Here is an 18,930-nt window from a genome sequence, read left to right as displayed (position 1 = left end):
GTGTATGTATGTGTATATACACACTAGAGGCCCAATGCATGAAATTCGTGCAAGGGACTCAGCCCTCACAGCCGCAGTGGCTTGCCTCAGACCTCGCAGACCTGGCTTTGTCCAGAAGGTCGTCCAGAAGGTCATTCAACTGTCCGGTCTAATTAGCATATTATGCTTTTATTATATATATATACACACACACACATACATATATATATATACACATACATATATATATACATACACACACACATAAGCATACTTGTTTTTAAGAAAAAAAGAAAGTTATGCAAATGAAATAGCATTATGGACAGGAAGGAGAATTATGTGTTTTGGGACAGTAGGGTTAGAAGACCATGTACCGTTTAAAGATTCAAACAATAGCATTTAGCATGAAATCTACTTTTTATCATCCTTACCCAGCCATCAAAATGAAGAAAGACAGTGTCCAGCTGTAGCAGTAGTTTGGTAGCAGGAGAATTAGAAGTAAAGGTACCAGTGCCTGAGGGGTGGGTCATGAATTAATAATTGCTGTGTGGCGGATGAGCCCCGTCAGAAGAGCTGAAAATGAGGAAGTTGCCTTGCAGAACGCTATCAATCACTCAGTGACCATAACTTCCAGTAATTAGTGTATTTTATGGGCCTTTGCTTCAGTGGCTCGAAAGCACATATGCTCCAGTCACAGCTAAACTTTGCCGGAGTAATATTCCAGGATGATTTATCCTCCTGCTGCACTGGGATATAACCCTATATTAGGTGAAGATTGTGAACTAAGCTGCAATAAAGTGTAAGTTTAGGTACAGTTTGCCCAGGTTGAGACCTCAATGTATCATGCTTTTCAGCATTCATGGTTAGGCTACAGCAAGCAATCATTTTTAACAGTGAAACAAATAAAGCAATTAAAGGAACAGCGTTAGGATATTGTACTTGTGAATTACTGTTGCCCTCTCCCCATTTAAGTGTCCACTGTAATAAGCTCATTTCTAATTTAAAAAAAAAAACACTATTAGAAACATTTATTTGTAATGTTGTCTTTTCTCCATTATTAGTAGTAATCTTTAGGCTAGAATGAAGGCCTTCTGAATAATGGAGAATTGCTTGAATTATTTCACTGTGCTACTCTGTTTAGGCTCCTTAAGTTAAAATAAATTTTCTTTTTCTCAGTGGACTCCGCTGAGGACGAGTACTTCTTTTTAAAATATTGGCACATGCTAAGACGCTGTCCTGATGGGACTTCATATTTAGGCTCATTCTGCACCAAGAAAATGGTACTTTCCAGCTCCCGGGAGCACTTGGCACTTTTTGCACAGGCGTAATTAGTTATTTGCCGTGGTTCACCCACTGCACTAGAAATCTCTGGGCCTTTGTAGACAGGGTCCTTTGCCATTGCCAAAACATCTGTAGAGCCCAGAGTTCCTAGTAATCTAACAAGCGTTGCCACCAACCTACAGTATGACCTTGGGCAAATTAATTAAGCTTCTGCTGCCTCCATTGGGCCATACTTCTGTTTGTGTTAAAGAAATCCTGAGAGTTAATAGGAAAGTGTTATGTGAAAAGAAGTATACATTGAATAAGGAAAAGGCATGCATAATGCACTGTATTCTTTTTAGAGTAAAATGTTTCTGCACCACTTTTAATGATGGCATCCTTGAATTTCCTTAAATAGAAACCAGGGATAAGCTGATTTCACCAAGCATGGGTGAAAAGGTATACACAGTTTGATGCTTTCGTTATATTTATTATTGCATCTTTAATTTGCAATGTATTAAAATATCATACAAGTTAAAACAATAATAGTAAAACAAACTAATTGTCTTTAATTAAAGTGAATTAGGTTTTGATTTTAATATATTTGATACAGTGAGAACTGATAACATGGAGGGTCCCCAAGGTTATTAGGGCATATTTCTGTTGGGCCTGATGGTGTTAGTAATAACCCTCTTCCTCATAGTTCTAGACATGAACAAATATGTCACTTCATCAGTCTCTGTTACTCGCACTTATGCCCCTCCGCAGGGGTTGCAGATTCCACAAGTTATCAGCTAATGGCGTTATACATTAAAAATTGAAGCTTTTCTCACTCCGAGGCCTTTCAAGGCTTTGTTCTTAAGCCCTAGACACTTTGGAGTGCAGCTGCAAACTATAGGCAGAAGATTAAATTAATTTGTAACTCTTTTTTTTTTTTTTTTTGGTCCTGCATTACTAAATCCTCTACATTTAATTGAAACCCTACTTCAAGACGCTTTGTGTTTCTGTGTTCTTTGTTGTTAGTTTAACCTCCGAAGCACTTTAACGCTGGTAAATTGCTGTTATATCCTTTGGATTGTTTTTAAACCATTCAGTGAGAGGACAGTGAAATTGATACATGGGAAGAAGAGTAAAATCTTAGGGTAGATTTTGAAATATTTAATATTTATTATGGTTCTTCACCAGCATAGTTTCAGTTGATTTAAACTCTCTCCCTAAAACTGTGAAAATTGGTCTTGGGATGAAATCTCACCTAGGGAATTTTATATAATCCAGTAGTTAAGTCTGATTTTTTAAAGATTCCCTGTGTCTGAATGTTCCAAAGTAGCTGCTGCATTTCTGTAAAATGAAGGTTTAACTGCAATGCACAATCTAAATGTAAAATCCTTAGATGGAAATTTAATTGTGTGAAATGTACACAGGGTAATTAAGAACAAATTTCTGAACATCTCAGACTATAAAGTCCTCCTTCAGCTAGATCATCAGCTATGTTAAAGATGCTTATTTTCAACTTGCAGTTATGCCGAGAAACATAGAATATGCCTAAATTAAGAATTAAAAATTCAGTGCTCTTCAGCATAACTGTAAATTTAAAACTACTCCCACATTGTTGATATTCTAAGTGGGAAATGATCACCAAGAACATATCCTGAATTTCTGAATTTGTGTCCTGCATTTACTTTCTGGCTACAGTGTATGTTTTCTCTTTATGACTTCGTGGCAATAATTATTCTTATTACTAACAGAAGCCATTTTGTTGCTTTGTAAGTAAATATCTTCATTCTAACTTTTTGTTAACATACAAAGGTTTCTATCATGCATTGTCATGTATTTGGCAAATGTTATGATCACACCCACACACATACATTTGTCATTTAAATTGCAAACATACTCAAATGCTACTAACACAAGAGTTCTTCATAAATTACGTTGGACAAATCAAAGATCAATAAGATGACACTAAGGAACAATCCTAGTTTTACAGTGAAATGTTAGTGGTTTACTGTTATTTAAATATATTCCCAAATGGTAAATGTTTTCAAAGCATTCTTTTTCTGCCTTTTACATTGTAAATCTCCCACTAGGAACAGAGTATTTAGCAGTTTGCTGAATCTTAAGTGTTTGGAATTAAAGTGCACTTTTAATTTAACATTAAGTAGAATCCACTACCTCCCCTAGCTCTACCTCCACCACCCCAAAAATAAATAAAGCTTTTCCAAATCTTTTGCCATGTGAGCCTGTCCACTCCTGGGAATGAAAAGAATGTGAGAGTCCTTTGATGAATTGCTGGCGCTTACGTGAGTCCACATTTTTCAATATGTGTTTTTTTAAACCGGACTTAAGCTGCCTATATTTAAATGCTCCTTTTGTAAAGATGATAAAGAGAGCAAAGATTTCTATTGGCTTAGCCCTAATCTGTTTGCTTTGTTGTGATTTTTTTTTCTTTAACTGTTAACCTATTTATAAATCTAAATCTACATACAAAGGTCATTGGTTGGCTGAACTTAAACCATTTTACTCAGTAAATTTAATTAAGAAAATACAGTGCAACTCATAAGCAAATGAGTTTTTCCCTAGTTTTAAACCAAACCACCCTCTTGAGTGCTGATTGCCTTGCCCGACCCCTGGTGATACAGAAACAGGCAAAATTAAAAAGGACATTAAAGCTTCATTAAATCTGAAACACATTTAGTACAGTGACATATCTGCAGGCCATTTCAGAGAAGATTACATACTCTTTTTTATAAGTTTCCTAATTTATAATACCTTGACAATAAAAACCGGGGAAATGCAAGTAGATTAATAGACCAGTAGGGGTAAAAGATACAGAATGGCCCCCATTCTCCTGTCTCTGAAACGTTCAGTCATAGCAAATGTGCTCCCTCTTCCCCGTAAGGGTTCCATGTTTATTGTGACTTTTGACAGCCTCATGAAGAGCCTGTTCTTCATGCAGTCATATCTGCTAAGAACCCTTTTCCTTTTTACCTTCTCCTAATTGAACTTGATAAAAAGGGTTGTAGGGCCTGGCTATATATTTTCTTCTATTTTGCCACAAGACAAATAGTGTGGAACCTAAACACTGCAGCTGATTTAAACCTGGAAGGACAGGATGTGCATAGAAGGCAGCTCTCTCTCCTGGGGCCTTAAAATGACTGCTCTGGTGCTGCTGCCAGTTTGCACTGCTGCAGAATTGGAATCCTGGACCTGTTTTGGAGCAGCCCAGTGGTGACACAGTGAGAGAGGAAATTATTGTTGTGCTGCTCTGGTCAAGAACAAGGAGCCAGTCTCTGTCCTCTGACTCAAAAGAGGTTAGACCTGCAAGATGTCTTAGAAGTTCTTCGAGGACTGTCATTGACAAGTAGGACTGAGATTCCATGGATGTCAGGAAAGTGCACACAAAGCAAAGCCAGTCCCAGGAATGACGAGTTCACTAGTTCAAGCATTGCCGCCTGTTCCCAAGCCCACTAGGGCCCAGAGGCTCCCAGCTGACCAGCCTGCACTGAATTGTCTGTGTTCTCCTGCATGGTGGTGTCTTACAGAGTAAATGTAAGACATTAAAAGCTGTCACTGCTGTCATTTCAGTACAGAATGGTTCAAATGCCTACTCCACCCATCACCACTGCAATAGACCACAGTGACTCCTCCTGAATTGATGGGCACACTCTCGTTAGCCAGAAACACTGTCTTTACAAAATAAAGCAAATCAATGACCTACATTAGATGGGGGTGGAGTGGGAACAGTGGAGAACTGAGTGCCTCCCCTTCCTAAGTAATCTATACTAATAAAAGGGTAATATGCAAATTGGTCATGACGCCCTCACAGTAACAACTGAACAGCAGGCTGCGTGGGGCGACCAGGCCGGCAGGGAGGTTAGCGAGAGACGACCAAATGACTGACCAGCAGGCTGTGTGGGGCGACCAGGCTGGTGGGGGGGCAGTTGGGGGCAACCAGGCCAGCAGGGGGGCAGTGAGGGGTGACCAGGCCGGGGGGGAGGCAGTTAGGGGCAACCAGGCCAGCAGAGGGGACAGTGAGGGGCAACCAGGCCAGCAGGGGGGCAGTTGGGGGCAACCAGGTTGGCAGGGGGGGCAGTTGGGGGAGACCAGGCCGGCAGGGGGGAAGTCAGGGGCAATCAGGCTGTCAGGCAGAGGTAGTTAGGGGTGATCAGGCTGGCGGGGCAGGGGGGGCAGTTAAGAGCCATTGGGCCCAAATTGTGAGAGGGATGTCCAACTGCCAGTTTCGGCCCGATTGGGCTGAAACCGGCAGTCGGACATCCCCGAGGGGTCCCAGATTGGAGAGGGTCCAGGCTGGGCTGAGGGGACCCACCCCCCCCCGCCACGTGCACGAATTTCATGCACCGGGCCTCTAGTAACAGTATAAACACAATCACACAAAAGGAGTTTAGTTAACATTCACTTTCTCTTTCCTTTACCCCATCTTGTGATGTTTCTGTTATGTATACTTGAAGGGATTAATGATATCCAGCAAATAAAAAAATATTATAACTTTATATCTTGAAAGTCAATGAACTCTGAATATACAAGAAATGAGTACAGGTAATAAAGTGTATCAGGTATTCCATAACCTATATAATAAAAGGCTAATATGAAAATAAACCGAACTGCAGAACAACTCAACAACCGGTCGCTATGATGTGTGCTGACCACCAGGGGGCACGCACGGAACATGGCGGGTGTCGGCAGCAGGTGGCAGAACATGGAACATGGTGGGTGTCGGCTGTGGCCTGATGGTGGAGCAGATGAGCAAGGGCTCCAGACCAAGGCAGGGCGCCAGTCACTGTCATTGGGGTGAGCCTCTGGCGGTTACTGAAAATTCTTTGCTCCCAAATGCCACGGTTCCACCCAGCGCTCGCACCTGCTGCAGGTGCCGGCCCCGCTCGCACCCGTTGCCAGCACTGGAGCTGCCACTTGCACCTGCTGCCGGTGCCTGGTGCCCAGCACTGGCCCCGATTGCTCAGCACCGTCAGTGGGTGTGAGCAGCAGCTGCCGGCCCAAATCACCCCTGAGGGCTTCTCCACTTCCCCCTGCTCCTGAAGGTTGATCGGGGCAGCAGCCGCCACTTTCACCCGCTGACAGTGCCAGCCCCACTCACATCCCTTCCTGGCGCTGCACCGTCAGCGGGTGCGAGTGGGGCTGCTGGCAGGGGACCAGGGGCCATGGCAGGAGGGGCCAGGCAGGGGCACAGAGGATGGGCCGAGACCTGCCCCTGCGCCCACCGCAGCCTCGTGGCCCACAGTTCCTTTCAGGGTGCACAAATTTGTGCACTGGGCCCCTAGTGTGTGTGTGTGTGTGTGTGTGTGTGTGTGTGTGTGTGTGTGTATAATATACACACACATCCAAATGAGTGTTGGCCCTTTCAAAGTAGTCATCTTACATAGCTATATGGTTTGTTCCTATAACAGTATTGTTGCTCAAACTGGTTTTAGAGCTTTGAAATTTAATCTCAGTACCTTTGTGTCTATCCTTAGTAAGGAACAAAATATTCTTTGAAAATGGAGTTGGGTGTACCCTATATGTTCATTGCAGCACTATTTACAATAGCCAAGATTTGAAAGCAGCCCAAGTGCCCATCAGTAGATGAGAGAATAAAAAAAAAAAAAAGCTGTGGTACCTTTACACAATGGAAAACTACTTGGCTGTTAAAAAAAAAAAAAAAAAAGAAGAAGAAGAAGAAGGAAATCTTCCTTTTTGCGACAGCATGGATGAATCTGGAGAGTATTATATTAAATGAAATAATCCATTCAGAAAAAGTACCATATGATTTCCCTTATATGTAGAATCTAACGAACAAAATAAACTAACAAACAAAATAGAAATAGACTCATAGATAAAGAGAACAGACTGACAGCTTTCAGAGGGCCTGAGGAGTTGGGTGAAAAAGATGAAGAGATTAAGCAAAGAAAAAAAAAAAACTCAGACACAGCCCAGCTGGCATGGCTCAGTCTCAGTGGAGGTCACAGTTCGATTCCTGGTCAGGGCACATGCTCAGGTTGCAGACTCAATCCCCAATCACGTGTGGGGTGTGCAGGAGGCAGCCAATCAATGATTGTCTCTCATCGATGTTTTTATCTCTCCCTCTCCTTTCCTCTCTCTAAAATCAATAAACACACACACACACACACACACACACACACACACACACACACACCTCAGACACAGATACTGATTACCAGAGGGAAAGGGAGTTGGGAGGAGGTAGAAAAGGGTAAAAGGGGGGTAAATGGTGATGGGAGAAGATTTGACTTGACTTGGGGTGGTGAGCACAAAATACAATATACAAATGATGTATTATAGAATTGTATACCTGAAACCTATATAAGACCAAAATTAAGTGACTGGTCTAGAAACACACAGCAGTAATTATAATTGGACTTAAAATTATACCCCTCAGCTTTTTGATCATCCAATTTTGTTAGATGCAATTCTAATAAAATGAGGTAAGTGTTCTCCTGTTATTTGAAAAGATTCTAAACATGATTCCAAAAGGAGGAGCTTAAAAATGTTTAGCAGTGTCTTTGTCTTTGAAATAAATGTATGACTTATCAAGATCTAAAAAAGCAGTGTACACTGGAAAGAACACTGGGTTAAGTTGCAGGTTTGGGGGTCAGTTCCTTGGCTTCTGGTAAACTGTGTGCAGACTTCTTCAATGGGACTCTGGGATTCTAATCTGTAAAATGGATTGATACTTTCTTAGATCCATTCCAGCTCCCTCGTTCCCTGATGTAGCGATTCTACTTAGTAGTTACAAATACATATAAAGGATTTTAGGCCTGAGAATGGACCACATTATGCAAAATGTTGCCACTATTTTTTTAAAATAAGTTATGATATCTTCGTTAATTTTATCTTGTTACTTTATATCAATCCTATTACTACCAGTCCAGTCACTTTGTTTTTATAGGTGAGGATCCAAAGACCAAAATTAAGTGACTGGTCTAGAAACACAGAGCAGTTTACAAATCAAGCAAAATTGTGGAGGCTCTCAGGATTCACTTTCACAGTGTTAGACTTAGACCTGTAGTTCCCACTTCAATCTCAACTGGCCATTTTCCCACTAGAAGTAGCTCTTCTAACTATGGATAGAAAATGGATGAAAAAACTAACAAATAAATTAAAATAATGGCAAAATTTTCTATTTCATGTTTACTTTCCCATTTCCTACAACCCTTCCTATCTGTATACTTGCCATTAAAACTCTAAGAGCTGTGGGGTAGGAACAATTCGGTGTTTCCCTTTTACAAGAAGAAAAGCCCATAGTTTCCTTCTATAGTTTTGTATCTCTGTTTAGAAGAAACTGTCACACACATATAAATATGAATAATGCCCATATAGCTGAGAATATTCCTAAGAGAAACCACATAAGGATAATTTTATGCCATTTAAAATGCTCATTAAAATAAACACTTTGCTAACTTAATAAGGTATTACTCTGCATCCAGTTTTTATTTACATGCTGATTATTTTTTAACTTGATTTTTGTTGTTGATGCTATTACAGATGTCCCCATTTCCCCCTTTGCCCACCTCTACCTAGCCCCTGCTCCCCCTTCTATCTTGCCCCAGCCACCCCCCTACCCCCCATTCCCTCTGGCCATCATCACACTGTTGTCTGTGACTATGCGTTATGAATATATGTTGTTTGGCTAATCTGTAAACCTTCTTTCATCCAGTAAGGATAATGTTTTGTTGTTAAAATTTGAATATTTTATTGGGGATGTAACATTGTCCATTGAAAATGTTCATTCTAAATATAACTCAATGTAATTACAATAATAATTTAGTTCGTGCATTTGCGGTTTTGAGCTTTTTATATTTGCTAGATGCAATTCTGAAATTTAACACTTGTCTGTCTTAAGGAGATCTGCCCTGCATGCAAATCTATAACTAGACAAATATTATTTCCTTTCCCAGCTTGCTCTTGGGAGGTTTCCATATCCTCAGGTAAGATTGTTCATTACTGCCGTTTGCCACTGTGACATTCATTCCTATGTATGAAGGTGCGGGGAGCAATTGTGAACATTGGAACCACATACAAATAAATCTGTCCTGTTAAATTGAAAAGTGATATCTTAAAGGAGTCATTTAGAAGTCTCTATTGATTTTTGATTTTTTTTAAACTCCAGATTTTTTTTCTTTGTTAAAGGTTGAAAGCTATCATCGTGCTCTTCCTTTGTGTGACATTGGTGATGTTTTCCCTTAGCCTAACCCAGTGCCACATGCTTATATTGAGGTTGGGGAGAGGCACAGCCTTTTCTTGAGCTTTTGGATTCATTAAAATTGTTTGAATTAAAGGATTGAGATGAAAGGTAAAAATCTCTAAATAGGTCCTCATTTTTGTTAAGCAAATACGTGGACCCCCAATTGTATGTGGGTATGATTTTGAACATATTTTTAAAAATTGTGTCCTTTCCTATTCACATTTCTAAGAAAACAAACTATCCACTATATTACCATTGCTGGTGATAACCTTTAAATTTCTTTAAGATTTTTATTAAAGATGAGTGCTAGCACTTAAAATATAAAGCTATTTTGTGGTTTGAAAATGATTCCCCAGTGTATGTGGAGAAATAAGTGAAATGTCTAGAGGGATGAAAAATGAATGGTTTGACTGTTTTCCTCTGGTTGCTGCTCACTGTTTTTCTGGCATCTTGGTCTGTACAGGCCAAAGTGCCTAGAGGCATGTCTGATTTAAAGGTGGTGTTGGTCTCTGCTCTTTAAGCATCTATTAACTTGCTATTATTATGCAAATAAGTGTTGTATTACACATACTAATTTATGCATGGTTAGATTATGCAGATGCATCACAAACATGGTTATTGAATAATAGGATGGGATTCATTCTCTCTACCATCTTTTTAAGTGGTTTTAAGCAAATTCTCCTGGTACCCATGTAGACATTTAAAGACCCTTCACTTGCTGAAATGTCTGTTTTGTATTCTTTTTCTTTTACAGTTAAAGCCATTAGAGAAGTCGAAGAGAAGCTGTTAGGTTCAAGAATGTTAGTCTCACTTTTCACATTTATAGGCTTCTTTGTTTAAACATAATCTTTTCCTTAAAGAGAAAGTCTGAAATGTCACGATTGTTGGCATGCATGCTCGCATTTAGTGAGATTGTACTGTGTACAGCTAGCTGCTTAGCTCTAGGTAGCCCATCAAATTAAAACCACATTTTCAGGATTTATAGCTCATTAGAATATTTATCTCGGTAAGCTTCTTATTGTGTCACTAATTTTTAAACAATTCACTGTTTGGCCAATTTGTGAAATCCCCTAAAATGTTGTACTAAATCAAGACAAGAGGTCATATACACTATCTCAGACAAGTCGTAGTAGAAAACTTGTAAGTAATCTAATAAATATGCCAAAGATTGAGAATGTAGCTCTACTCTTGAGATACCAAATGTCTCGGGTAATTAATCGGTGAGACTGGGTGATAGGTCTAAGAAACGGGTTGCCATTGCATGTGACCAATGAAGCATTTGAAGGCTCTGGTCAGAGTTGGGAGGAGGCTGTATACCCTTGCAATACTGTTTCCCTGAATGTCTAAGTAAGTATATGTTTACTTGATCAGTCAAGTGGAAGTTGGAAAATTCTAATGTGCTGAACTCCTTAGTTAGCAATAACCTTTATGCCACAGTGGGGGGGTGGGGGGGGCGAGGGGAGGGGGAAGGGAACTGTGCTCCTTGAATCACAGTAGAATATTGCCACCAAATTGGGACTTTTGCTTCAAATAATAGAAGCAGCTTTGATACCATCAGGCCTATTTCCCAGATTTTTCAACAGAAGTTTGTGTGCTTTGTTGCTAGAATCAATAATGACTTTGATAGAGTTGGTATTTATTTTACAGGCTTTATACTATAGACTGAAGATGGGGAAAGAGTACTTGATAAATTCCTTTTGTGCCCCCTCTCTTTTGCCCTCACAGCACTTGAAGAAAAGTGTTTATTTTTATAGTGTCACAGAGACTGGATTATTCAATAATACCTTCTCTTTAGCCCGTATTACCTCATTGGAACCCCCAACCACTCTGAGGTAGCCTTCCCTCATAAATGGGGCGAGCAGAACAGCTGCTTTCTCACTATGGAGCTGCAGGTGGTTTGGTGCCGTTGGATCCCGAATGGAGTAGTCTCAGGATTGGAAGGGATCTTAAACATCATTGAATCAAACCTCTCTACAACGCCTGAAAAGCAAACATCCACACTGTGCTTGAATACCCCCAGAGGTAGGAAACTCACTTCTTTCCAAAGCAGCCATAGAGTCAAAGCAGCGTTCTATTTATCGAGCTGGGGACTGCCTCCCATTTGTCACCCCTTTCCTATCTGATTAAAGGAAGTCTGCAGATCAAATGAGATGGATATAAAACCACTCAGTAAAGTACAAAGGGCCACCCCACTGGCCTTGATGTTGGGCTGTAGCACAAACAACTTCTAATCGTCAATCTGAAGGTTGCAAAAGGATGTGCTCAGCAACCTGCCAGCCGCAACTGGCGCCCAGCATCCACTGAGCAGAGGTGAAAGTGGGGAGGAGAGGCTACTTCAGACTCTTCCTTCCCCCAGCCCAGCGTCAGTGCTGCTGACAGCGTCATTAGCAGCGCCTCTTCCTGCTGGTGACGGTGACACCGGCAGGCGACACCGTGTATACCCAGTGGGGATGCAGCCAAGGGAGGGGTGCTGGGAAGATATCTAGGAGAATCAGTGGGACCAACATAAAGGTTAAAGGACTGTATTTTTGTTGAGATAATTATTTTATATGAATTTCATTGTTTTGTGGGTTGGGCTTTTATTTGGTATTTGAAAATACTATCCATTTTTGTTTCCTTTAGGCCTTTGGCATACAGTGCAGGATGCTATAGAAAAAAAGGGCAAAGAACCACTAAAAATGCAGTCTTATTACTGTAGCTTATACTAGGAATGGTGATGTCTTAGATTTATCTAGCACCTTTCCACATGGAGTCCAGACACTTTCTGTTATCTGACTGGCTGTGTATCCACCCTGCAGGGACCGTTACTCCCTGCCTCCAGGAGAGCAGACAGGCTCAGAGAGGCAACACCCATTGCCTCAGTGATGAATGGGTACAGTTGGGTCTAGGATTTGCAGGTAACAGACCGAATGACTGGCTCTGTGTACTCTGAACTTGGTTGGCTATTTGGATCCACTGCTCTTCGCCCTCAGCACCACCAAGCCTTTCACTTCTCTTGGTTTGTCTTCTCTGCCCTAGAGAGGCCTCTTGTGTGATGAAAGTGCTGAACATGGGAGGGGTGTGCCATTGTAGGCGATGACAAGACCATTCCCTAGAGCCCTTTTGCTTTCTTACCATGTGTTTAGCAGAGTGACAGGAGGATCAGAGGGCCCCAGAGCTCCAACTGACCCCAGTACCATTCAGTTCGGGGTGCCTGGGAAGCTTATTCTGCAATAGGACAATGAAAAATTGTGTTTAAAGCATCTTGCAAACAGAGAGTATCTCAATTTCTTGAACAATTTAGCTTTAATAGTAATCTGGTAAGATGTGCAGGTCTGGACAAGGACTGGAGCTGTGTATAGTTAATCATGTAGATCCGAATTCAGTTGACTTAAAAAACATGATGGTGGGCAATGGTTTGTTTAATGACACCATAATTTAGGAGAAATAAAAAAGATTGCATGCTAAAAATCCTCATCCCTTATTCAAACTTTACAGTAGTTCCCTGCATTAGGATGATAGTAAATCCATTAAGGAGACTTCTCAGGGGATGCGCCAGCTCTGGCATTTGGAAATTTGGTAAGCAAGATGCCACAGGAAAGTAAGATAATACAGATACAAATGTATTTAAAGTACTTTTGCATGTATAAAAATGTTGTTCTTCTTTTGGCGATATTTCCTGATCTTGGTTAATAAATTACATCAAAATGACCTGAAGTTAAAAAAAGGAAAAAAAAAAAAATCTGAGCAAATAGTGCCCCTGGTATTGTAAAGCTTTGAATGTTTTCACACCCCATTAATTTATTACTTCTCTTTCTTCATCTTTAAATTTTTTTTTCAAAAATTCCGACTCCCCGCTGCTGCAGTGATTTTCATCTTGTTGTTAATTTTCCCTGCTCCATATGGAGCTCCAGACATTTCACCTGGAGGCTGTACTAGATTTTGCTGTAGTGATCATACTTCCGGAGGCCAAACTGTCATTTAGGGTTCCTGGTGCATCTGTCTGCGCCAGGCTTTTCACTGGCATGGGAGAGTGTGAATAACAAATTGGATGCACCTGAGATTCAGATGATTAGTGTGTTTTGTGAATCTCCACGACTTGTAAGCAGATAGCTCTGGGGGGGTGATGGGACGGCTAAGCAGCGACTGTGGGTGAATCTGTACTCACACCTTACATTTGGGGCTTTGCAAAGGAAGTGCAAACATCCTAGGCAGTCTGGGTGCAGAGAGAGTAACAAATATTTCATCCTGCCTTGTCATTGATTAGAAAAGAGCCTTTAATTTCATTTCACCCCATGTTGTGATTAATTTGCATTCTTTGTCAGAAGTTAATGGAGTTTTTTATGGTTCACTCTGAAATCCTTGAAGACATCAGACTTGATCTGATGTTTATACAACCGCCAGCGGAATTTTTTCGTTTGATTGATGGCAAGCTTGATGTTATTCCAAACGGCTTTTTAAGCTGTTTTTAAGAATTATTTGAATAAAATGCAAGCAAGATATTGTTGTAAGACCAAGATTATCTGTTAAAAATCTGTTTCAAATAAAGAAGATGATAAGTAGTAAAAGGAATCAAAAACATAAGAGAGTGAATAGTGATGTTATTTGTTAAAAATACATAAGGATGGCATTCAAATAAATTGTTGCAATATATAGAGGTCACTTTTGTTGAAAATACCACCATCTGGGCAAGTAGAATAATTAAGACGAAGGTAAAAGGTGAGTCTACATCTTTAGGATTAAAAACCTTTACTACCAATTGGCTAATTCTCATTTATTCTGCCAGCTTTTGCCACCAATGTACGAAATAGAGATCTGCTGTTCTTTAACTCAAGGAGGCAGGGTCTGTCAGGCCTGTTAGCTGAACAAAATGATGACATATTGCTCGTCTCAATAAAGAGGCATTCTTAAATCCCAATACAAGTTAAACATAAGTGGGTAATATAGGATTTTAAGTGAACGACTGGCCTTTTTCACAAGATAGTTTAGAAATGAAAATATCCTGTGGTTAAAAGCAAAATACCCCCGTTGTTCATGAGTAAGAGAAATGTGTTCGCCCCTTATACACTATGTATCAAAATACGAGGGCGTTTGCTCAGAACCCCCTGCTACTAACCAAGGAAGTATGTATTGCAAATGCTTTTTGATTACTGATACCATTTGTTTGATCTGGGGGCTTTTCCTTGCTTCAGCAGATTCTTGCTTTGCTGTGATTGCTGCTAGAGAGACTTACTCATAGGTCAACAAGCTACTTATCTGAGCACTTTCATTTAAAACAGATTAATTTATTTGCTGTATCTGAAAGTTTGCTAAATAATTGGGTGGTTTTAATTGAAGTTACTGCCTTCTGATCCTTGTATTAACATGATCTAAGGTCCTTTTTATTATATGCAATCCATATTATTGACCAGATTTGCCCTGTTTTCATTTAAATGTAAGCAGCTTGTCAAAGAGAAAATATTTTAACTTGGCTTGGAAACCTGCTATTTTAATGTTTTTTCTTTCAATTGACACACTGTCTTTTAAGCATTCATTTATTTTGTAGTAATAAATTGTGCTGTGGATAGGGTATTTTTATCTCATAATAGAGTAGAAAGCATATGTTATGAAAACTATTTTAAAATATTAAGCACTTCACAAAAGCTAATGTTAAAATACTAGAATTTTTACTCCAAATTTTATCCATCTTTTAAAAGCCTTGGACTATATTGTTACTAATCCTAATTTTGATAATTTAACATTGTTTTATAGTTAATGTTTAATTTAGACCATAGATATCACTATCTTATTTATCTATTAATGCAGATCTATTAAGTATCCAGTTTTAGGTGTGAGGTCTTCAATAAAAAAATAAAATAAATAAAAAACAGCAGTGGGTAGGTAATACACCAAACTTCACATGCTCATCTCTACTTGATAAGAGTCCAAAAAGAGCGATATGCAAGCAATTTTTTTTCTAAACAGATTTCTAGCCTACATGTTTTAATTCATTGTTTATGTTTGTCCTCACTATTTAGGATATAAACACTTAAAATATACTGATATTTTACGCCATAAAGTCAGAGTTTATGTTCCATAATATGCAGAGGTGAAATTTAAGTGATATGAAGATGTTTACTTATACACATTTGCTTCTTCCCAGGAACCTTTTAATTGCCATGTCAAATGCTCCCAGTATTTATCTCATACTTATCAAAAGGTCAAATCATTTTATTTGCTTAGTCTATGCCAAATACAAGAGGTAGGTTCCTAGTATATCTTTAAGATAAAGAGAAATGGAAGATAAATCATCCCCAAAGTGTGGGTAACTTAGAAATGTGAAAATTTCCATGAAAGATAAGTTACTTATTAATACCTCAGTTGAGGTATAGTAGTTAGCCAACTAGGTTAGTGATTCCTGTCTTTTCTTTTTTTTTTAATATATTTTTATTGATTTTCTTAGAAAGAGAGGAAGGGAGAAGGAGAGAGAGATGGAAACATCAATCAGCTGCTTCCTGCATGCCCCATTCTGAGGATCGAGCCTGAAATCCAGGCATGTGCCCTGACAGGAAATCCAACTGTGACTTCCTGGTGCATGCATCAGTGCTCAATCCACTGAGCCACACTGGCTGGGCTGTCTTTCTTTTTAAAGCAATTACCTCGGGGTCTGATTTTATTGCACCTTCTAAACTATCATATGATGTATATCTCAGTTTAATTCAACATGTATTTCTCATTGAGCATCTACTCTACCTGACACGGTGCTACACACTGAGCATACAGAAATGAAACAGATGTGGTCCCTAATGTAAAAGGAACCTATAAGAGGTGGTATGCTCTGGACTCAAGAGGAACAGGTCAGCTCACTTTAGGAAGCCATGAGAATTTCACAGAGTGGGTGATGCTTGAGCTTGGGCTCTAAGGCTGGAAGGATGGGCAGGCACTTTCCAGGCATTTTAATCAAAAGGAGAATCACCTGGTAGAAGACAAAGGTCTGAAGCAGCATGCTGTATTTGGTGTCTTTCTAATACTTTAACTCAGTAGGGTACTGCTACTATCATTACCTTCATTTCCCTAACAGTTTAGGAATTTCTGTAGGTAACTTTTATAGCAACACTGGGAAGGAAGTCAGAAAGAGGAGGGAAAAACAATAAAGGAGAGAGTTGGTATGGTATGTCAGGATGGAGATGACAAATGTATCAGAGACCAGATAATGAAATTGGGTTTGAGAATGTCATGAATCCCTCTGAGGTGACTGGGAGCCAGTCTGAGGTTGGAAATCACTGCATTTTGAGATCTCTGCCCCTAAGGTCAGTTGGCACATTCCTCTAAGGGGTTCCCAGCCATCCTTTATGAATTTGACTAGGCACATTACAGCATATTCTCCACAGTTCCTAGGGGTGGGGGAGGGATGGAATTGTCATGATCACATACGCTAACACCTATGAGAGCACTTTGAAAAATATAAGGTGGTAAACAAGAGCAAGGTAATATTAGTATTATTTATATTAACAGAAAGTACTTTAGGGATTTACCTATGTAACACTGAAAATATATGACCATGTCTCATACCAGGTAGGACTAAAATGAATTACTTTTCTGATCCCATAGAGCCTTCCTTTACAGCCTTTCTTTTTTGAGTTACAATTTATCATTCATAATCACAATCATAGCATATAGAATTATATACGAAGTCCAGTCATTTTCAGTTCAGTAACTGGGAACCATGATTCTTTTATAATTTTTAAATAATCAGTTTAGCCCAGAAATAGAATTGAAGTTTGAAGTAATACACTTGGTGCCCAGGTTGGCTTTCAGGTTATGACTTTGTCAGCTTCTCTTTCTCTTAGGCTCTGTGGTCTGGGAGACCTTCCATTTTTTTCCCCCTTTGGTTTTTTTATTTGTTTGTTTGTTTTTTGGTACTGTCTGCTACTTCATGGAATCATAGAATTTTAGGATGTGAAGAGATCTTAACAATGATCTAGTCCAACTCCTTTATTTATAGAGGAAGAAATGGGGGTCCATCACCATTAAATTGCTCACTCATGATTACCATAGTCAGCAACAGGGTCAGACTGTCCTCCTACTCAAGAGGGATGGTGGGGGACAAAGTGAGATAAGGCACCCAGAGGCTTTGCGCTCAAATGGCCATCCTTATTTTATCCACCCATCCACTCAAGTACTGCCTCCAACTGGTGTGTCTGCAGAGATGTAAATTGCTATCCCAGGATGCTCCATGCCTGCCAGGTAATTGCTGATGGATATGGATCCCTGGGGGGAAAGTGGTCTTCAATAGCGGGTAGCAGCAGCAGCAACAGACAAAGACATCAACTTTTATTGTACTCCAGTGTTTTACTTATCACCATTCAGTATAGAAAACTTGGGTAGATTTGGGGCTAGGAGCTCATTGGCATCCAAGTTAAAAAGGGGGCAGACCTGGCCAAGCTTTGTTTGAGCACAGATTACTTTTGAGATGCTTAACCATTCTGGATTAATGCCTGGGGGGTTTGGGAATTCTTCCTCAACTAAAATGTTAATGATGCTAAGAACCCAACCCTCTTTAGTGCCAATAAAACAGACGAGCTAAGTTCATTGAAAAATCAATGAGTTGCCTAAAAGGAGCAAAGAGCTGATTCGATTTAGGACTAGAGATTGCCCAGGACACACCAGGTGGAAAGAGGGTTCCAGGGACCGCTAGAAGCTAGGAAAGGAGGCAGTTGTCTGTTTATGCACAGAGCCAAGGTGTCATCACCAAGGGATTGTGGGAAGCTGAGGCATCCAGTTAGAACCAAGTGTGGACTCTGTTATGCTGTATACACTGTCAGGGTCTATAGATGGTGACTGCCATCAAGAGAAGGAAAGCAAGGCTGAGGAATAAAAGTCTTATGAGGAAAGGAGCTCTGAGGAGAAAAGAAAGACTAAAGGGGAGTGGGAGAGGGGGTAATGAGGTTTGTTTTGTTTTCTGTTCAGATACAGGTTGCAGAGAGCACCATTCTGGGCGTAAGGAGACCTTGACTGTAGTCCTAGTTCTAGTTCGGTAAAATACAATAAAACAAGAGAAAGTTCCAGCCAAAGGCCTCAGTCCAGCCCCTGCACTTTGGACAGGCCAGTACCTCCTTGGTAGCCAGGCAGCTGGAAATACTCAATGGTTCAAGACAGAGGGGACCAGGGGGCAGCAGGTGACACGCAATAAGTCATAAATTAAATTACTGTCAGTATATGGGTTCCACCCAATCAAACACACAGCTAACACGAGTTCTGGTTCTGGTTTTTCTTGTTAGTTGTGTGACCTTATTTCTTTTCAGAGCTCAGTTTCCTCGTCTGGAAATTGATGGCAGTGTCCTAGGTCAGTGACCTGCAGAATGATGGGAAGACAGGACACAGAGTAGGTGGGAATCCACTCTCCGACACAAAAGCACATGAATGCACAAACAGACACAAGAGCGTTCTGCTTTTATCTGTTAATTTTTAGAATATATCTAAGTAATATCTTGTAGGAACTTGTAGGTGTTTCTCTC

At 40.1% G+C, this 18,930-nt stretch overlaps 1 protein-coding gene across 7 annotated transcripts in view; it reads left to right on the top strand.

The window, feature by feature from the left end:
• Positions 1-18,930, top strand: part of MAP2K5 (mitogen-activated protein kinase kinase 5) — a 273,560-nt gene that overhangs the window by 176,991 nt on the left and 77,639 nt on the right. For 4 of the 7 annotated variants that reach the window (XM_054716100.1, XM_008139091.3, XM_028141852.2 and 1 more), the window contains one exon: positions 9,168-9,197. The exons of the other annotated variants lie outside the window; for them this stretch is intronic. In XM_054716100.1, the coding sequence (XP_054572075.1) occupies positions 9,168-9,197 (30 nt within the window). The remainder of the gene's footprint in view (positions 1-9,167; positions 9,198-18,930) is intronic. 7 annotated transcript variants of the gene reach the window in all.

The sequence above is a fragment of the Eptesicus fuscus genome, chromosome 5, assembly GCF_027574615.1.
Source record: "Eptesicus fuscus isolate TK198812 chromosome 5, DD_ASM_mEF_20220401, whole genome shotgun sequence".
NCBI lineage: Eukaryota > Metazoa > Chordata > Mammalia > Chiroptera > Vespertilionidae > Eptesicus > Eptesicus fuscus.
This window is presented reverse-complemented; position numbering and strand designations above follow the sequence as displayed.